Genomic DNA, 21,627 nt, shown 5'->3' with positions numbered 1-21,627 from the left:
CACAGGCAGGGCACTGGAAAAGTCACCAGGTGAAATCCTGTGGTGAAATGGCATGATACAGTGTAATGTTAAGATCACAGCTTTGTATCATGTCATTTAGTGTACTTACATTTTTAAAATTGCCGCCGGTTCCACCCCCCTGCGTCGCAACGCTCGCAGGGAAGGGAAGCGGAAGACTGTTGCCGGCATCTGCCGAGCACACAGCGGGAGGATGGCGGGGGATCGCAGGGGAAGGCGAGTTTTAAAATGTAAAACAGATTTCCATGCAAAAGAATGTACCGCTTTTAGCACAGAAATCTGTACATAATCAGACCGCCAGGGAGGTTAAAGGAAAAACTGTTCTCATCCCCATAGTCATGAGACGAGAATCTCATATCCATGGTATCTCTAGGTGAAACATTTATGTTAGAAAACCCATCTCACCTGCTACCCCACAGAGATGCTGGAAACACTGGGCCAAGCTCAGACACAAATGTCCTTGTAGTAAGCCAAGCTGGACACAAATATTCATTCATCAGCAGTGTGAGGTGCAGTTCCTGGAATGTTTGCAACTTTGGTATGAATTTTCTTAATATTGGACGGTAGCTCATCAGTATCAGCCCAGATGGGGGATTACTAAACTAGCTCAATGTTGTCAAGATATATGGCTCTTTGAAAAGATCGCTGACCTGAAGATAAACACGTGGGATTTGCACAAGAAGATGGAATTCCTCTATTGGGCTTTTTCAAACTTTTTTTTATTACTAGACGGCTGGACTTATGACATCTGTCACATACGGACGGGGGACACGGCGGCCATCTCTTTGGTTTGGTACCGATCTATGCCCAATATAGGAGATTCCATATGACATGCTCAGTTGATCTCGGCCAAATGTAAGTTGCCAATCGTCCTTTTACGTACAATAAAATTGAGTGAAAGTATTACGCTATAAGAGTTGTTTCTCTTCACATGATTGGATAATCCCTGAGGGATAAGCAGGATCGATCGGTGGAAGTTATTTGAGAGGTCTCCCCTGATGTGTACCCAATATTGGCTATCCTGTAATCTATGATCCCTGTAATAAGGATCATAGTGATCTGGTAAGAGGCTGATTTATTCCTCATGGTGGTGGCTGTCTTACACCTGGCTTCTGATAGTTGAAGATCTGCATGTGTATGCTGTTGGGGAACAAGCACCTACTCTGTGGAATCTCTTTTTTTTGGAATGATCCATTTCTGACTTATGGACTTTATAAGTTATCCTTTCTGAGATATTCTAACGCTACACCATTTTATTTATATGCTGTTTTTGATCTGTTTCTCTCATTCAGGATCAGGTGTTGGCTGCTTGATCGATTGTTCTATGTTTAGCAATTGCATACACTCCCACTAAGCGCAGCAATCTCTCTGTATTATACATCAACTTACCCCTAGGGAGCAGAACAATTTGATCAATATACAGTTATCAACCCATGAACCATTAAACATACAGTAGACTGAATTGTAGGGTTTGTACTGCAAAAGGGCACTGGTCACCCTCACACAATGGGTCACCTTGTTGTATTTGAAGGATAACCCTCTCCATCTATAAACACTGTCCTCCTGTGTGAGTACAAAGATCTTACCGGTGGCAGGGAGCCAGTTGAATAAACATTAGGTGGAGCCAATGGAAGAGTCTGGCTAGTTAGCCCCATGGCAAGGTCCTGTTGGAGCTGAGGAGGGGTCAGGTAAGGATTAACCCGGCTGCTCAGGGTATTGTGACGGTAGGGATTATAGCTAGCCTGGGAGGGGGCAGTGGGAGGGACAGAGAAGGTGCTCGGGGGAGGGCAGATGGAACCTCCACCCACTTCACTAGGAGGCGGAGGAGTGTTGGAAGGATATGGAGACATGGTCCTTGGAGGGGTTATGTTCTGTCCATTCTGAATTGTGGAGGGTAGTGGCACCGATGCTGGAGACCTGGAGAAAGCGGCAGGACCTGATGTTGAAGGTGCTGTGGACACATGTGTCTGCCCAATACTGGCGAATGGATCATTAGAGGTGGTCAGACCCGTCGTCTGTGAAAAATAACTGAAGGTCTGTGGTGCACTGTGCAAACTGGATGTCTGTCCCAAGAAACTGTCCTCTTCCCCCACCTCTACCGACTCATCTGCAACTGAGAGAGACGAAGGTCAGAACAGCACATGCAGCATGGACAACACTGTATATACCTTGGGATGGCGCCCAAAAATGGTCTATTTGGGGTTGATTTACAAAAACTGGGGAGTAAAAAATCTGGTGCAGCTGTGCATGGTAGCCACTCAGCTTTTACAATTAAGTTTTGCCAAAAACCTGGAAGCCGATTGGTTTTAAATGCAAAGCTGCAGCAGATTTTGCACTCTCCAGTTTTGGTAAATCAAACCCCACATGTTCTTATGCAATGTATTAAATACACTAATACAACGAATACAGGAGAAATCCAACCCAACGTGCTACAAAGTGCCAGGAGAATAGGATACCCACAGCATGCTGTATGTTTACAGGGGACAGTGCAGTCTACAGGGAGCTATAAAAGAATAAATAATACAGTGTAATATAGATTGGGGGGTGTGGGGCAGTATACAAGGAGAACAAAAATATGTACAGTAATGTACAACTGTCTTAAAAGGATTCTAAATCAATTTTTTAAATAACAAAAATGTCATACTTACCTCCAGTTGTTCAGGAACTACAACTCCCATCATGCCTAGTCATGTCTGTGAATGTCAGGTATAACAATGCCTCATGGGGTATGTAGTTCAGCAACAGCTAAAGGGCTGTAGTTTGGAGAGCCCTGGTGTATGGTAAAGCATTCAGCTTCATGCACATGGGTGCTTTTAGACATACAATGTAAATTGCAGGCACATTAATGCACCTGGGATACACGGATGCTGCGTTCAGCTGCTTATAGTAACAAATAGCTTATGTGACTTTACGGCACTACTGGTGAGAACCCGTGCATGTATATGGCTGTATAATCCTGGACGCAGATGGTCTGTGTCTAGGGGAATACGGCTTTATAAAAGGCAAGAGATTATGGAAATAGAGGTGTAAACCCTCATACAGCCATTCTTTAATATATCTGTCTATCCCGGGCACAGAAATACGCACGCAATTTACATTGTATGCCGAAAAGCGTTCATCTGCGTGAAGCCTAAGGCACTTGTGAAAAAATACTGTAAATAATGGCAAGAGTTTTTAATAAATCAATAAAGTCAAGTAAACTGAATAAAACAAAATAATTCATCTTTGGCGTTACCGCCATTTGTCTTAGGTATGCTTGAAGGTCATCCTGTGGTAAGTTAAAAGAATTCACTACAAAAAAACTAAATTTTTTTGTGTTTATTCTACATTTCAAAATTAACCCATTTGAATAAGTTTAGATGTATGTAATGCCCTTTAAAAATACTTTTACCAATGGAAACTTTTATTTTATTCTTTGCAAGGAAATACCTTTTTTTCCTTCTTTATTCATCCGCACTTCCGGGTCCGGCTGCCTATAGGCGATTACGTCACTCGGCGATTCGCAAGGGCTCCTGGGATGTATCCCAGCAGCCCTTGCAAATCGCCTAGTTATGAAATCTTGCATTATTACACCGGCGCCAGCTGTACTCGGATGTATTGCATAGAGTCTGCGCTCCGTCCCGCCTCCTCAGTGAGCTCTACGGGATGTATTGCTTTGAGTCCGCACTCCGCTCCGCCTCCACCCCCTCTCAGTGAGCGCTACGTGATGTATTGCTTTGAGTCCGCGCTCCGCCTCCTCTCAGTGAGCTCTACGGGATGTATTGCTTTGAGTCCGCACTCTGCTCCGCCTCCGCCCCCTCTCAGTGAGCGCTACGTGATGTATTGCTTTGAGTCCGCGCTCCGCCTCCTCTCAGTGAGCTCTAACGGGATGTATTGCTTTGAGTCCGCACTCCGCTCCGCCTCCACCCCCTCTCAGTGAGCGCTACGTGATGTATTGCTTTGAGTCCGCGCTCCGCCTCCTCTCAGTGAGCTCTAACGGGATGTATTGCTTTGAGTCCGCACTCCGCTCCGCCTCCACCCCCTCTCAGTGAGCGCTACGTGATGTATTGCTTTGAGTCCGCGCTCCGCCTCCTCTCAGTGAGCTCTACGTGATGTATTGCTTTGAGTCCGCGCTCCGCCTCCTCTCAGTGAGCTCTACGGGATGTATTGCTTTGAGTCCGCGCTCCGCTCCGCCTCCTCTCAGTGAGCTCTACGGGATGTATTGCTTTGAGTCCGCACTCTGCTCCGCCTCCGCCCCCTCTCAGTGAGCGCTACGTGATGTATTGCTTTGAGTCCGCGCTCCGCCTCCTCTCAGTGAGCTCTAACGGGATGTATTGCTTTAAGTCCGCGCTCCGCCCCGCCTCCTCTCAGTGAGCGCGGACTGATAGCAATACATCCCGTAGAGCTCACTGAGAGGAGGCGGGGAGGAGCACAGACTCAATGCATTACATCCGAGTACAGCTGGTGCCGGTGTAATAATGTGAGATTTCGCAACTAGGCGATTTGCATTGGCTGCTGGGATGTATCCCAGCAGCCCTTGTGAATCGCCGAGTGACATAATCGCCTATAGGCGGCCGGACCTGGAAGTGTGGATGAATAAAGAAGAAAAAAAAAAAAAAAAGGTATTTCCTTGCAAAACAAAAAAAAAATAGTTTCCATTGGTAAAAGTATTTTTAAAGGGGATTACATACATCTAAACTTATTCAAATGGGTGGAACTCCAATGAACTATGGAAGCGCTCATCGGTCACCTCACAGTTCACTGAGAACACGAGCAGTCTGCCACAATGGAAGATGGTACTTGTAGTTCATTTATTCACAGAACCCTGTGAATTAATGAAGTGGCTGTGTGGGTGGAGCTAAACATGTTGCATCCTAAATATGGGTGTAACATGAACTTCTCCTTTAAGCATCTAAGAACTCTGATGGTCTTACCCAATTTAGTCTTTGTAGGAATTTCCAGACTGGCTCCCCATCAGGGTTGTGTGGACACCAAATCTGTTGCAGGCATCCCGGTTCCTCTTTTTGCTGCAGATAGCTTTATGATTCAATGACAACATGTGTTTGGGGATATTGTCATGCTGCAGAATAAGGCCTTGTTGACATGGGTGCACCATGGTGTATGCCTCTGCGGGGGCCATGTTTGCCTGCATGGGGATGCACAGGTGTTCCACGCATCCCTGTTCAGGCAGTCCTATTCCTATCAACCTGGACTCAGCAGCTGCCATGAACTTGTAAGAACTACGATGAGAGGACATTTACTGTATATATGTATTATTTTAAAGGTACGTCAATCAGCAAGGGGTTAGGGCAATGATTGCCTGCACACTGCTCTGCGATAAAAACGCATATGCATTTTTGCTGAGTTTCTGGTGCATTTTCTGGGTGCCTTGTACCAAGCATGCACCTGCAAAACTTGAACATGCGACTCAAAAAATGCACCAAAAATGCAACCGTGATGGGTTTTCCATTCATTTCAAATGGAAGGGGTGTTTTTGTGCGTTTTGTAACCACTTGCCGAAAAATCACGTACAGTACATGTATGCGATTGGCTTTAAGTGGTTATACCTGCAGCTGAATGCCAAACCCCAGTATTTTATTTTACAGTTGGAGATGCTCTTTTATCTAAAAGCAATCCTAGCAGCTGATTAGCCGCTGGACTGCCTCTACATGCGGCGGGAGGAGACGCCCACCTGCGCCTCTCCAAGGGCTCCCCTGTAATCAGGAAGCCCAGTATCAGACACGGTGGTGCTGTTGGATCATCATAGAACTGGACGAGGACCAGAAGAAGGATTGAAAAGCCTCTGGTCAGTACGATTTCATGTGCAGCTTGCCAACATCTGTGCGACTGTATGCAAGTGGCATATGAAATCGCCAAAAATAGTGTAGGAAACTTTTCAAAATTGGTAAACAGTTTTATACATAGGGTGCGACTGGTCATGAAAACAATGTCAAATTGCATGACCAGTCGCACTTGTGTGAACGAGGACCTAAAGTGGACCAAAGCGCAACGATTTAAAGCAGAACTAAAGTTGGCAATACTTACCTCTGCATCAGTGGTGTGACACCTGTAAGGTCCCTTGTTGAAATCTTAAAAGCTTCTTCTGGGTGTCAGTCTTTGACCATCTTGATTGGCCAGCACAGGAGGACATCACTGCTGCACGGGGGCTCAGTCATTCCACATTGGCATTGTGCCAAAATGGAAACTGAAGACTGCAAGCAGATAGGTTTATTTTACTGCAGAAAAGACATTGCATGTGTAGGCAAGAGCCCGTTTGCTTGCAGCTTTTTAATCTTACACTTTAGTTCCTCTATAATGGTTTCCTAACCAACCACTCCCATCAAGAAATGCCATTAATGGCAGCTGCCACAGTTGCTTGTGATCTCAACCCAACCGCCACACCAAACGGCTGATGTTGTAACCAAATACAGATGCAGCACCATAGCAACTGCAGAGCAACAAATAAGATGGCAGCTTCCTTGGCTATGAAGGACAGGAGGGTTTAGTTCCCGCTTTAACCAGTTATGGACTGCCCGTTGCAGATATACTGCGGCAGGCAGCCCCTCCTGCGCGAACCAACGTAGGGGTATGTTGGTCGCATACCTGGTGCTGGGGGGCGACCGCGCGCTGCCTCCAGCATGCTCTCCCCCCACTAGGCAGTGGGGATCTTGATGCACGGGGCCAGCGGCCGCGATTGCTCCCCGATGAGAGAGGACGGTCAGCTGTTGTAAACACAGCTGACCGTTCTCTCTGAAATGATCACAGAGCGCCTGTGATCCTTCTATATAGGATAACAGGTCTCTATGATCATTTCAAAAGCCCCCCCCCCCCCACAGTTAGTAATTACTCCCCTAGGCTTACATTTAACCCTTTGATCACCCACTAGGTTAACCCCTTCCCAGCCAGTGTCATTATTACAGTAACAGTGCATATTTTTAGCACTGATTACTGTAGTAATGTCACTGGTACCCCCAAAAGTGTCAAAAATGTCAGTTAGGGGTCCGATCTGTCTGCCGCAATGTCACAGTCCCGCTAAAAATCGCAGATCGCCGCCATTACTAGTAAAAAATAAAAGAAACAAAAATGACAAATAAATCTTTCCCCTAGTTTGTAGACGCGATAACTTTTGCACAAACCAATCAAAAAACGCTAATTGGCCTAAGAGGATGAAAATTTTTGATTTTTAATTTTTTTTTTTTTTAAATGTTATATAGCAGAATGTAAAAAAAATATATATGATTTTTTCAGAATTGTTGCTTTTCTTTTTGGTTATAGTGCAAAAATAAATAAATAAAAAAATTGCACAGGTGATCAAATACCACCAAAAGAAAGCTCTATTTGTGGGGAAAAAAATGACATTGTTTATTTTGGTACAGTGTCGCATGACCACGCAATTTTCCGTTAAAGTAACGCAGTGCCGAATCGCAAAATAGGGCCTGGTCATTAAAGAGCAAATCCTTCCGGTCCAGAACTGGTAAAAGAACTTAAAGCCTTACCCCAGGCAATAAAACAAATGATCCCATACAGTGGAGAGGTGCACATCCTGGAAGGGTTACTCGCTCATTTTATCTTACCTGATCCACGGCTCCCCTACACTCCGGTGGTGGACTACCCCCTTGGGCAGATCACATGCGTTATTATTTTTTTCCATTGGTCACCAGTCAACCTAAAAACGCCTGCACAAAAACGCCTGTAAAATGCCCGAAAAAATGCCCATAAAAACGCCTGTAAATAGCAACGTCAAGATGTGAACGTAGCCTTAGGGATCTCAGGATCCTAGCCTGGTGGAATGTGGGGGGTACAGAAGCTGTATGGAGCGGAGGATCAGGGAAGTAAATCTTTTATTGTTCCCCCAGACATAAACAAGCAAACAATCTATACATTGCAGACACATTCTCACTGCAAGGGATCATTTATTCACCCTTATTTGGGCTTTAAAGAAGAGCTCCAGGCTCCTTCAATAAAAAAAAAAAAGAATTAAAATTCAGCAGCCACAAATTACTGTATCTAGTGACTTTACTATTCGGACAATTACCTGTCCTGGAATCAAGCAGCGTGTTCACCTTAGTCGATTTAACAGGTGCCGCCATCTTTGCTATCAGAGTCGGTTCCCTATTGCGCACAGCACAGGTGGAGCTCCGCCACAGGTGGGAGCTCATTCTGTTATACCAGCCCAGCCCCCCCCCCCCTCCTTTCCCAAGGAGAACTGTTAGAAACGGAACCTTCTTTTAAGGTTTCATTTTTGGCCCCGCCACCATTCCAGCCTAGGGGGAGAGGGGTACCCGGCCCAGCACCCTCCTGGAATACTCCCATCACATCTCCCAGGTGCCTGCAGGCTTGGCATACAAAGCTGATAGTGGGAGGCTCCGGCACATCATTCAAGCTGGGCGGCTTTAAACCATTTAAAGTGTCTTAGTGGATCTGTTCAACAAGTGCAAAAACTACCTTTGGATCCTGACAGAAATCCTGTGCTGCCCTGCCCAGATCACTCTCTGTAAACTGCAGGACACATCCCTCCTTAGTGCTAGTCCTACGGTGACAACGCTGCATCTCCATAGATACCATGCAGTCAGTGAGTGTTGTCACCATAGGACAGGAAGAGTGTTTCTGGCAGGATCAACAGATAAAAATAAAAGGCATAACATTTCTGAAAAAGGATGTAGACAATGGGGGGGAAGGGGGTGATTTATATATTATATAGGGTGTATACAGCAGGGGAGGGGTGTAGTACATAGTATATAGGGGTATACAGAGGGGAGGGGTGATATATATATTATATGGGGTGTATACAGAGGGGAGGGGTGATATATATATTATATGGGGTGTATACAGAGGGGAGGGGTGATATATATATATTATATGGGGTGTATACAGAGGGGGAGGGGTGTAGTACATAGCATATTAGGGGTGTATACGGAGTGGGAGGGGTGCTGGATATATTATATTGGGTGTATATAGAGGGGGGAGGGTGATGTATATATTATATAGGGTGTACACAGTGGGGGAGGGGTGATGTACATATTATATAGGGGTGTATACAGAGGGGAGGGGTGCTGGATATATTATAAAGGGTGTATACAGAGGGGAAGGGGTTGGTATATATTATATAGGGGTGTATACAGAGGGGGAGGGGTGTGGTATATATTATATGGGGTGTATACAGAGGGGTGATATATACTCTATATGGGGTGTATACAGAGGGGGAGGGGTGATATATATTATATGGGGTGTATACAGAGGGGGAGGGGTGATATATATTATATGGGGTGTATACAGAGGGGGAGGGGTGATATATATTATATGGGGTGTATACAGAGGGGGAGGGGTGATAAATATTATATGAGTTGTATACAGAAGGGGAGGGGTGATAAATATTATATGGGGTGTTTTCAGAGAGGGGAGGGGTGATATATATTATATGGTGTGCATATAGAGGGGTGATAAATGTTATACGAGATGTATACAGGGGGGGGGTGTCATTAATTTTTTTTTGTGTGGATACAGGGGGGTGGGGTAATATATATTCTATGGTGTGTTTACAGAGGAGGGGGGGGAAGGGTGACATATTATATGGGGTGTATACTGACAGGGGGTGATGTATTATATGGGGTGTATACTGACAGGGGGTGATGTATTATATGGGGTGTATACTGACAGGGGGTGATGTATTATATGGGGTGGATACTGAGGGGGGGTGATGTATTATATGGGGTGGATACTGAGGGGGGGTGAAGTATTATATGGGGTGGATACTGAGGGGGTGCTGATGTAGTATATGGGGTGTATACTGAGGGGGTGCTGATGTAGTATATGGGGTGGATACTGGGGGGGGGGGGTGATGTATTATATGGGGTGGATACTGAGGGGGGGGGTGATGTATTATATGGGGTGGATACTGGGGGGGGGGGGTGATGTATTATATTGGGTGGATACTGAGGGGGTGGTGATGTAGTATAAGGGGTGTATACTGAGGGGTGATATATATTATATGGGGTGTATACTGAGGGAGAGGGGTGATATATATTATATGGGGTGTATACTGAGGGAGAGGGGTGATATATATTATATGGGGTGTATACTGAGGGAGAGGGGTGATATATATTATATGGGGTGTATACTGAGGGAGAGGGGTGATATAGATTATATGGGGTGTATACTGAGGGAGAGGGGTGATATAGATTATATGGGGTGTATACTGAGGGAGAGGGGTGATATATATTATATAGGGTGTATACTGAGGGGTGATATATATTATATGGGGTGTATACTGAGGGGGGGTGATATACATTATATGGGGTGTATACTGAGGGGTGATATATATTATATAGGGTGTATACTGAGGGGTGATATATATTATATAGGGTGTATACTGAGGGGTGATATATATTATATGGGGTGTATACTGAGGGGTGATATATATTATATGGGGTGTATACTGAGGGGTGATATATATTATATAGGGTGTATACTGAGGGGTGATATATATTATATAGGGTGTATACTGAGGGGTGATATATATTATATGGGGTGTATACGGGGGTGATATATATTATATGGGGTGTATACTGAGGGGTGATATATATTATATGGGGTGTATACTGAGGGGTGATATATATTATATGGGGTGTATACGGGGGGTGATATATATTATATGGGGTGTATACGGGGGGTGATATATATATTATATGGGGTGTATACGGGGGGTGATATATATTATATAGGGTGTATACTGAGGGAGAGGGGTGATATATATTATATGGGGTTTATACTGAGGGAGAGGGGTGATATATATTATATGGGGTGTATACTGAGGGGTGATATATATTATATGGGGTGTATACGGGGGTGATATATATTATATGGGGTGTATACTGAGGGGTGATATATATTATATGGGGTGTATACTGAGGGGTGATATATATTATATAGGGTGTATACTGAGGGGTGATATATATTATATAGGGTGTATACTGAGGGGTGATATATATTATATAGGGTGTATACTGAGGGGTGATATATATTATATGGGGTGTATACGGGGGTGATATATATTATATGGGGTGTATACTGAGGGGTGATATATATTATATGGGGTGTATACGGGGGGTGATATATATTATATGGGGTGTATACGGGGGGTGATATATATTATATGGGGTGTATACGGGGGGTGATATATATATTATATGGGGTGTATACGGGGGGTGATATATATTATATGGGGTGTATACGGGGGGTGATATATATTATATAGGGTGTATACTGAGGGAGAGGGGTGATATATATTATATGGGGTTTATACTGAGGGAGAGGGGTGATATATATTATATGGGGTGTATACGGGGGTGATATATATTATATGGGGTGTATACGGGGGTGATATATATTATATGGGGTGTATACGGGGGTGATATATATTATATGGGGTGTATACTGAGGGGTGATATATATTATATGGGGTGTATACTGAGGGGGGGGGTGATATATATTATATGGGGTGTATACGGGGGTGATATATATTATATGGGGTGTATACGGGGGTGATATATATTATATGGGGTGTATACTGAGGGGTGATATATATTATATGGGGTGTATACTGAGGGGGGGGGTGATATATATTATATGGGGTGTATACTGAGGAGTGATATATGGGGTGTATACTGAGGGGTGATATATATTATATGGGGTGTATACAGATTACATACCAGTGGGTACAGGTCCAGTGACTGGGAGGAAGGGGAGGGTGAAGCTGAGCTCCCCGGTGGAGAAGAGCAGGTTGTTGTTGTTATTACTGCCTCCAGTTGTGGCCCCCGGGGGTCCCCGGCTCCCTCTCTTATCCGCCATGTTGCCCTGACACGGCGACTCCACGTCTCCAACCGGATTCGGCAAACTGACAGCTCCTCGTCCAACCAGCAAACGTCTCAAGGTCTTTTTCCCCGCCCACCTATGTTTTTCAATCCAATAGATGCCGAGTGATCCTTAGCTCAATCCCCGGTGTGCATGTGATTCCGTGGCGGATACGGCAGCCAATCGGAACGCTGCTGGTCTGTCATGTGATTTTTTTTGCCCTCTGCCATCCACAACATGGCTTCCGCCATACAGCCTTTGCTCCGCCTTAGTTCTAATGACGACATTTTCCCGCCACTGGCTGAGTAGTGTCTCGCTGTGTGGAGGATGCTGCTGTCCGGAGGAGTCACGTGTCCGCCCGGTACCGGGGACTGGATTGCAGAGCCGCTCCGCTGTGTGCAGCGGCTTTACGGTGAGCAAGAGGTGCTTTTCGTCCTCGGTGCCCGAGGGTTGTCATGGTAGTGACTGGTTCCCGGCCTATTAAACAGGAGAGCGTACAATATTATTATTCTTAGTATACAGGATTTAAAGCGCTGTACAATATACAGGAGGGGGGGGGGGGGGGTATGATGGCAGCACAGTCCAATAGGGGGGGTGCACATGGAGCGCACACTACAACATGGTGTCCGGGTGCAGTCTGCGCTCCTCTTCATTATACACAGATCAGGGCTCATTAGAACTCTGATAGTGGAACTATATACTCACCTTGGCCATACTTTCCAGGGCCCAGCTTCTTGGGGGGGTCCTCAATTATGTACAATGAGCTGTGCATGCGCGACCCACCTACAGGGTGGATAGGCAGGGATGTCATTTTAATTAAGCCCCGGAAGATTTTACCCCCCTTCCTGACCAGGGCCTATTTTGCGATTCGGCACTGCGTGATTTTAACGGACAATTGCGCGGTCGTGCGACGCTGTACCTAAACGAATTTGGCGTCCTTATTTTCCCACAAACAGAGCTTTCTTCTGGTGGTATTTGATCACCTGTGCGATTTTTTTTTTTTTTTTTTTTTTTTGATCATTCGCTATAAACAAAAAAAGAGCGTCAATTTTGCAAAAATAGCAATATTTTTCACATTTTTTATATGAAATTCCCCCCCCAAAAAAATGTAAAAATCAAAATTTTTTAACATTTTCGGCCAATTTGTTTTATGCTACCTATGTTTGGTAAAAAAAATCGCAAAAAGCGTATTTTGATTGGTTTGTGCAAAAGTTATCGCGTTTACTAACAAAGGGAAAGATTTTTGTCATTTTTGTTGTTTTTTTTTAACGCGTAATGGCGGACCCTTGACTGACATTTTTGCCACTTTTGGGGTTACCAGTGACATTTCTACAGTAATCAGTGCTATATATATATATATATGCACTGTTACTGTAAAAATACACTGGCAGTGAAGGGGTTAACTTTTTTTTGAAAGGGAGGGGCTGTGTGTGTCCCTAGGGGCGTGCTTTCTACTGTGATTGGCTGTGGCTTCAGATGTATGAAGAGTGATCAACGGTTCTACATAGTAGATCCATATGATCATCCTTCATACACAGGGGAGAATGACAGGTCGCTTGTTTACACAAGCCGCCTGACTTTCTCCCTCTCCCCCGCCGATCGCAGAGTGACCGGTGGACATCGGGTCACACGCGCGGGGGGATCCGTGACCACGCGGGAGCGCGCCTCCGGCGGCGCGTGCTCGCTCCCTAGACCCTCACAAGCTAGTGACGTAGCCCTACGTCAGTTTGCCTGTGAGGGGCTGACCGCCGACGTAGATAGTCGTGCGGCGGTCGGCAAGTGGTTAATGGAGAAGGGACAAAGTGTTTACACCCTTGATGACACTGCAGTCAAGCCATCAGACCGTTCCAAATTAGTGGTCATGCTATCAGACAAGTTTTTTTTTTGTGTTGGAAATTGTAGACGGAAACTTTATTTGACACAATACACAGCAGATTGTAACCTATAAAATAATTATTACACAGATGCGTCATTCACCCCTCCCCCCCCCCCTCTACCATATCTTACAATACGGTGGGATTTTACTGTGGAGATTTAAAGATACAGAGCCCCAAATATCAGCCCATTGACTACAAACTGACATTTTCGCAAAATACTTCAAAATGGGTCAGAAATAAAATCTCCCATTGGACCAATACGTTTACAATGCAGATGTGTCATACACACCCCTCTCTACCATATCTTACAATACGGTGGGATTTTACTGTGGAGATTGTCTGTATCTTTAAATCTCCACAGTAAAATCCCACCGTATTGTAAGATATGGTAGAGGGGGGTGTGTATGACACATCTGCATTGTAAACATATTGGTCCAATGGGAGATTTTATTTCTGACCCATTCAACAATTTTGAAAAAATCTCAATTTGTAGCTTAAGGGGTGATATTTGGGGCTCTGTATCTTTAAATTTCCACAGTAAAATCCCACCGTATTGTAAGATATGGTAGAGGGGGAGGGGTGAATGACACACTTGTGTAACGTACCACAATATTACCACAGTATTTTTCTCACCACAAACAGAGCTTTCTTTTGGCGGTATTTGATCACCTCTGCAATTTCAGATTTTGCACTATAAACAAAAAAAGCGACAATTTTGCAAAAAAAAAAAAAAAACAAAACATATTTTTTACTTTCTGCTATAAAACATTCCCAATAAAAAAAAATGTAAAAACAATTTTTTTTTTTTATCAGTGTAGGCCAATTTGTATTCTGCTACATATTTTTTGTATTTCATTAGTAATGGCGTTGATCAGCATTTTTTAGCGGGGCTGCGACATTGCGGTGGACAGATCGGGCCCCTAATTTACATTTTTTACACTTTTTGGGAACCAGTGACATTAATACAGTAATCAGTGCTAAATATTATGCACTGTTACTGTATAAATGACACTGGCAGGGAAGGGGTTAATACTGGGGGTGATCAGAGGCGTTAATGTGTGCCTAAATATACTTACTGACGGGGGGGGGGGGGAGGGTTCTGTGACAGGCACAGAGAGATTGGGGTTTCAGCTTAGCCTGTGTGACAGAAGACTCACCTGCTTTGTTTACATAAGCAGGTGGGTCTTCTGTCAGTTTATCTGATGATCGCGGGAGGCCGGTGGCAATCGCTGCCGCTCCTCCCGCGGCTCTGGCGGCGCGCGCCTTGTGCATGAAATCATGTAGAACAATGTGATTTTGCACAGCTGAGACGCTCGAAGTTCAATTTTCTTGTACAACTTTCTGTTAGAGTCGGTTCACACTAATCCGACTCAGTCGCCCCGACTTCGGGCGACTAATAAAGTCGCCCGTGCAGCGCGGCTTGCAATGACTTCTCATTATAGAAGTCAATGCAGGTCGCTCTGACTTTGCCAAAAAATAGTGCAGGAACCTTTTTCTAAGTCGGAGAGACTTGAGTCGCTCTGATTAGAAGGGTTCCATTGCACAGCATTGGGAGCACAGAGTCGCCTGACAGGTCGGGTTAGTGTGAACCGGCTCTTAGATTTACCACAAACCGCATAATGTGAGGTTAAAGCTAAACAACACTTTCACTTGTATCCGATTAGGCCGGCCTTCGTACTACATAGTTGAAGGTAAATTTCAAAAAAAAATTGTACAGATCACTTTCATAAATGCCAGTGCCATGCATAGTTGAGTGGTTGGCATAGCTAAATGGTGTCACCAACTCCCAACCGTGCACAAAGCTGGGAAAGGGCTTTAACTGATGCTTTTATTTTTTTCTTCCCCCGTTTTTTGTTCTTTTTTTTTTTTATTATGGTTTTTATATATATTTTTTTGAGAGATATATATATATATATATATATATATATATATATATATATATATATATATATATATTGTGTGTGTATATATATGTATGTATATATATGTGTGTATTATAGTGTGTTACTGGGCCTCAAACCTGGGATTATGAACTGCGTGGAACAAAGCCTTAGGCCAGATTCCCACTACTGGGAAAGAGTGAAATTTGGGACGTATGCTCAGTGTGTGTTGTTTTTTTTTTTTTTTTTTTTTGCTGTTTTCTTGAAGCGCCCGAAAGATGCCACATGTAGGACCTTTGGTACTCTTTCAGTAAATGCAGTAAAACTGCACAACCTAATAGCAGTCAATGGGACTGCAGCTAAAAATGGTAATAAGCGGCCCATACACTCATGCTGTGGCCAAAATCTGCACACCAGTGTGGACCTGTAACCCCTGTGTATTATAGCCAACGCCTAAGACACAAGGTATAAAATCCCCTTTTATTTTCTATATGTGGATTAAGCACAGAGGCCGATGGCAGTTATTTTTTGAAATGTACAAATCTGCTTCGTTAATGCGAAACTAAACCCTTCTATCCTTTTCAGCTATGGAAACTTCCATTGTGGCCTCTGTTTGACCTGCAACTGCCATGGTGCTGCACATGTGAACAGTTATGACTCCAGACAGTTGATGATTTGACAGTTTGGTTGGGGACATAAGCAAATGTGACAGGTACATTCCTAGCATTCTAGGAATGTAACTTTTTTTTTTTTTAACTAATCGATAGGTTTAGTTCCACTTTAACCACTTGCCGACCGCCCCACACAGACTTACTGCGAAAGGGCGGGTCCGCTGCGCTTAAAGCGGAGTTCCACCCTGGATTTTTTTTTTTTTTTTAATTCCCCCGGGACAGTCAGGGCTAGTGCATTCCACAATGGCTAGCCTCTAATCTGTCCTGGGTTGCACTTACCTGTTAGGACAAATACTTACCTTGCAAACGTCTTGTCCAGCGCTGCCATCTCAGATGTGGGCAGCTTGAAGCCAGCGAGATCCCCTTCGGCGTCTTCTTCCGCCTTCTTTGGTCCCACGATGCTCTGCGCCGGCCCCGACATCACTTCCGGGTCGCGCGCGTCATCCCTCTACAGCTTCTGGGCATGCCCAGAAGCTGTTTAGAAGGGGATGACGCGCGCGACCCGGAACTGACGTCGGGGCCGGTGCAGGCGCAATGATTCCTGGGAGCAATGACGTTCAGCTCCCAGGAATCATTGCAGAGCCAGGAAGTGACGACGGGCCGCGGCCGAGGAAGGAAGTAAGGTAAGTATTTTTTCTTCGCTACGAGGTAAGTAAAAAAAAAAAAATATGCGATTATCCATTTCTTTTTCAGGTGACCCGGAGCGAGAAGATGGAGGTAAGTATAAAAATAGGGTGGAACTCCACTTTAATCGCGTAGATCTACGTATTTATGTGCACTCTGTTTTGGCAGCATGCACTGCCGGAGTCGCACTCCCGCTGTGATTAGACACAGTGGGAGGCAGACTGTGGGATGAGCAGGCTCAATCGCCGCCGGCCTCCCGTGATCTTTGGCAAAACTGACAGGAGAGCCGCCTGGAATGTAAATCGTGCAAGATGGCTCTCCTGTCAGTGACAGGGAAAAGATTGTGTGATTCATCTAAGCTGAATCACTGATCTCTCTGCCTGTGTCCAACCCATCCCCCACACCGTTATTAAAGCGGAGTTCCAGCCATTCACTCACCTGTCCAACGGTCCAGCGATGCGGCCGCCCGAAGCCTCGATCCTCTCCCTCGGCGCCGGCATCACTGCTGTGGGCACCCGGCTGTGACAGTTTGCGGCTTCACAGCCGGGTACCCACTGCGCATGCGCGAGTCGCGCTGCGCGCCGTGATTGGCCGGCAATCTTCTGGGACCTCTGACATGTCCCAGAAGATTGCAGGGAGGGAGGGGGAGAGGAGAACTTCCGTTCAGGGCGCTCCGAGCGGAAGTGGGAGTGGGTACCTTTCAAAACGAGGTACTCGCTCCCCTCCAAAAAAATGACATGCCAAATGTGGCATGTCAGGGGGTCAGGACTCCCTAATGCGGAAGTTCCACTTTTGGGTGGAACTCCGCTTTAAGCACACCTAGGGAACACATTTAACCCCTTGATCACCCCCAGTGCTAACCCCTTCCAGTGTCATTTTTATATAGTAACAGTGCATATTATTTAGCACTGATCACTGTATTAGAGCCCATTCACACTGGGGCGACACGACTTGCCGGGGCGACCTGTGAAGTCGCGGTGCACCGCGACCTCGGCGCGACATGCACGGACTTCATATCATTGACGTCAATGCAAGTCGCCTCCAGGTCGCCCCAAAGAAGCTCCGGACCCTTTTTCTAAGTCGGAGCGACTTGTGTCGCTCCTATTAGAACTGGTCCTGCGCTAATCAATGGCAGGCGACCCACCGCGACTTGTTAGGCGACCAAGTCACCTGACAAGTCGCGCTAGTGTGAATGGGGACTTAATGTCACTGATCCCCAAAAAGTGTCACTTAGTGTCAGATTTGTCCGCCGCAATGTTGCAGTCCCAATAAAAATCGCTGCTATTAATAATAAAAAAAATAAATAAAAAGTCCAGAATTCTATCCTGTAGTTTGTAAATGCTGTAACTTTTGCGCAAACCAATTATATACTTTTTGAGTTTTTTTTTTTTTTTTACTAAAAATATGTAGCACAATGCAAATTGGCCTAAACTGATAAAAAAAAAATAGATTTTTTTTTATTGGGAATGTTTTATAGCAGAAAGTAGAAAATATTGGTGTTTTTTCAAAAGTGACACTTTTTTTTTTTTTTTTTTTTTTATAGTGCAAAAACGAAAAACCGCAGAGGTGATCAAATGCCACCAAAAGAAAGCGCTTTTTGTGGGGGGAAAAAAAGGACAGCAGATGTATTTGGGTACAGCGTCGCACGACCGCGCAATTGATAATTAAAGCAACGCAGTGCCGAATCGCGAAAAATGGCCGTGTCATTAAGGGGGTAAAATGTTCCAGGGCTGACGTGATTAATGTGGCAACGCAACTTTTGATAGTTTCCTGCCAGGAAGCTTGGTAGTTGCCCGAATTGTGTGGGACTTTTCTAAGCTGGCAACACTTTATATAGAAAATGTATCTTTGGGGAGCAATGCTGTTCTGGGATGGAGACTTTCTAGAATTGTAGGGATAGGACTATTCCAGCACTATATGTAGAGGATTGTCATTTTTCATACATTTTGTGTTTCAGAGGAAAGTGGGGCTCTTCCAGGCTGGGAACAGAAGGTGACAAATTATTTTCAGGAGAAGATAAAGGAGAATCAGTCATGCTGGGTAAGTAATGGCACGTGTATTATATTAATGATGTGTGCTGAGAATGTGAGCGCCAGCTGCCAGACTGAGTCCTGGTATACGGGGCTATAATTATCCATGAAATATGCTTTTGATGAAAACCTCACTGTAGCCATAGATAGACTGGCATTAATGTTTTAGTAGAGAATATACAGGGTAGTCAGTCTCCTGGGTCATGCAGGGTTCCTGCCTCTCTTGTGGTGCTTTTCGGCTGCGTGGAACCGAACGATTTGGCCCGCTTTTGTGCTTTTCCACTGCTAGTACCGCATGGTATGGTGTAGGAACGGTATGGTACGGCGGCGCTTTTCCACTGCATGGAACCGAATGGTACGGCTCTCAAAAACAGTACCACCTCGATTGTGGTTCCAAGAGGTACCATACCCGGTACCATATCCCACAATCCTTTGCATGCAGTCACTACTAGCCACTGATTGGTCAGGGAATCTCACCCACCCCGTTGTTATCCCACCCACTTAACTTTAGTACTACTTTAGTGGAAAGGCAAACCATACCGTACCGAACCGTTCCAACACCATACCATGCGGTACCAGCAGTGGAAAAGCAAACCGGACCAAGCAGGGCCTAGTAGAGCCGAGCCGGTACTTGCAGTGGAAAAGTGCCATAGTTGGCTGCTCAGCTTTCCCAGAGGTGGTTGTTGGTTTTACAATATTTGCAAAACCATAGTGACTTTTATCTTGTTAAATGTGTGGCTCTGGTATGGGTATGTGACTGGTGAAACCCAACTTGAATATATGTTCCTAATTAATGACACCGGCCTTGGAGAAGGAACAACACAAGTAAATGGAGAAGACAGCACACCCCAATATAGCTAGGAGAGAGAGAATCAACTAGGAGTAATTAAAAATAGTTCATCTTTAGACCCGTTCACACTGGGGCGACCTGGTCGCCTGACAGGTCGCTGTAGGTCGCCTGGCATAGAGAAGCTGTGGACCCGTTCTAATAGGAGCGACACAAGTCGCTCCGACTTAGAAAAAGGGTCCGGAGCTTCTTTGGAGCGACCTGCATTGACTTCAATGTTATGAAGTCTGTTCCGGCCGCTCCGAGGTCGCGGTGCGAGTAGCGTGCCGCGACCTGTGAGGTCGCCCCGGGAAGTCGGATCGCCCCAGTGTGAACGGGGCCTTATTGTGAAATAATTATGTCAGTATCATTTTTTTTATCATTTCACAATAAAGATACTATTTTTAATCCTAGTTGATTCTTTTTGCTGCCTGAAAACCCCTGGGGGTATTTCTCTTTCATGACACTGGGGGGTATTTCTCTGCTTCATGACACCGGCCTTATCCTATGTATTGTGTGCAGACTCTGCTGGGAATGTCGTCGTCTTTTTTTTTTTTTTTTCCTTGGATACAATGTCCTTTCAGGGATCTTCGTACCTACAGTGAGGGGAAAAAAAGTATTTTATCCCCTGCTGATTTTGTGCATTTGCCCACTGACAGAGAAATGATCAGTCTATAATTTTAATAGTAGATTTATTTTAACAGTGAGAGAATAACAAAAATATCCAGAAAAATGCATTTAAAAAATTATAAGTTGATTTGCATTTCAATGAGTGAAATAAGTATTTGACCTCTTCTCAAAACATGACTTCGTACTTGGTGGCAAAACTCTTTTTGGCGATCACAAAGGTGAGACGTTTCTTGTAGTTGGCCACCAGGTTTGCACACATTTCAGGAGGGATTTTGTCCCACTCGCCTTTGCAGATCCTCTCCAAGTCATTAGGGTTTTCCCTAAAACGTCTTTCAGGACAGCACCTTAGAGAGATGGCTCCTCCCTCTCCTCATCAGGAAACACCCCATCCACCAGATTTTAAAAGGAGGCTTCTCCCACCATTCATCAGTTTTTGTGTTTCCTCCGGCCGAGGAACACCTCTGTGGGGAGCTGGGCTCTTAAGGTGCTATCCTGAGAGACCGGGCTTCCTACGTCCACCTACCCTTTTTTGGAGACGATTGCTTCTCCCATTCACGCGACCGACTGCAGTGCATGGGCTCCTTCTTCCTCTTCAGTGCTCTAGGCTGAGTCAAGACCCCGCAGAGCACAGCCCTGGGAAGGCATCTTGGAGGAGCGGAACGATTTTTCTTAGGTCCGCCGCCTTTTTTTTTTTTTCAAAATTGCCGCCATTTCTCCGGATCGAGTGACGCTCGTCCGGACCGGAAGTGAGGTTCCGGAAAGGGCAGCGTTCTGCAGGGGGCGTATGGCGTCATTTCCGCCGGACGCAGAGGAAGAAGGGAGGAGCAAGCTGGTGCCTTATTCCGGATCCGGTCCAGTGCAGGTGCGCTTTGGTCTCCGGAACCGGTACCGAAGCCACGGGTGATACCGCTGCCAAGCGATGGAAGCTTCTTCAGCGAGTGGGACAGGCACAGGCACCAGTAAGGCCCAGGTAAGGGGTATCTTTATATGGCCTATCTTACTGTGGGGTCTCTCTCCATCCCTTTTATCTTTCCCCCCGGTGGCTGGGGGCCTGTCAGGGCACATGGGACTTCCCTTTAAATGTCTTTCTGTGCACCTTTGGTGGCCCTGAGAATCAGGCTGACTTTTAAGAAGCATGTGTATGTTTTCCCATTCATGTCTTCCAGGCTAAAAGCTCTGAAACTGTTTTCAAGAGAAAGTGTCCTTCATGCAAAGCAAAGTTGTCGGAAAGTTGGAAAAAGA

At 45.3% G+C, this 21,627-nt stretch overlaps 2 protein-coding genes across 2 annotated transcripts in view; one reads left to right on the top strand and one right to left on the bottom strand.

The window, feature by feature from the left end:
• Positions 1-11,907, bottom strand: part of SEC23IP (SEC23 interacting protein) — a 71,406-nt gene extending 59,499 nt beyond the window's left edge. Inside the window, exons 1-2 of the mRNA XM_082268046.1 lie at positions 11,706-11,907; positions 1,605-2,125 (exon numbers count right to left, since the gene is read on the bottom strand). Of these exons, the coding sequence (XP_082124172.1) occupies positions 1,605-2,125; positions 11,706-11,844 (660 nt within the window). The 5' untranslated portion in view covers positions 11,845-11,907. The remainder of the gene's footprint in view (positions 1-1,604; positions 2,126-11,705) is intronic.
• A 158-nt stretch (positions 11,908-12,065) lies between these two features.
• MCMBP (minichromosome maintenance complex binding protein) overlaps positions 12,066-21,627 on the top strand; it is a 41,762-nt gene continuing 32,200 nt past the window's right edge. The window contains exons 1-2 of the mRNA XM_082269297.1: positions 12,066-12,259; positions 18,857-18,939. Of these exons, the coding sequence (XP_082125423.1) occupies positions 12,175-12,259; positions 18,857-18,939 (168 nt within the window). The 5' untranslated portion in view covers positions 12,066-12,174. The remainder of the gene's footprint in view (positions 12,260-18,856; positions 18,940-21,627) is intronic.

This window comes from Pelophylax lessonae (assembly GCF_965119305.1).
Source record: "Pelophylax lessonae genome assembly, chromosome: 9".
Classification (NCBI taxonomy): Eukaryota; Metazoa; Chordata; class Amphibia; order Anura; family Ranidae; genus Pelophylax; species Pelophylax lessonae.
This window is presented reverse-complemented; position numbering and strand designations above follow the sequence as displayed.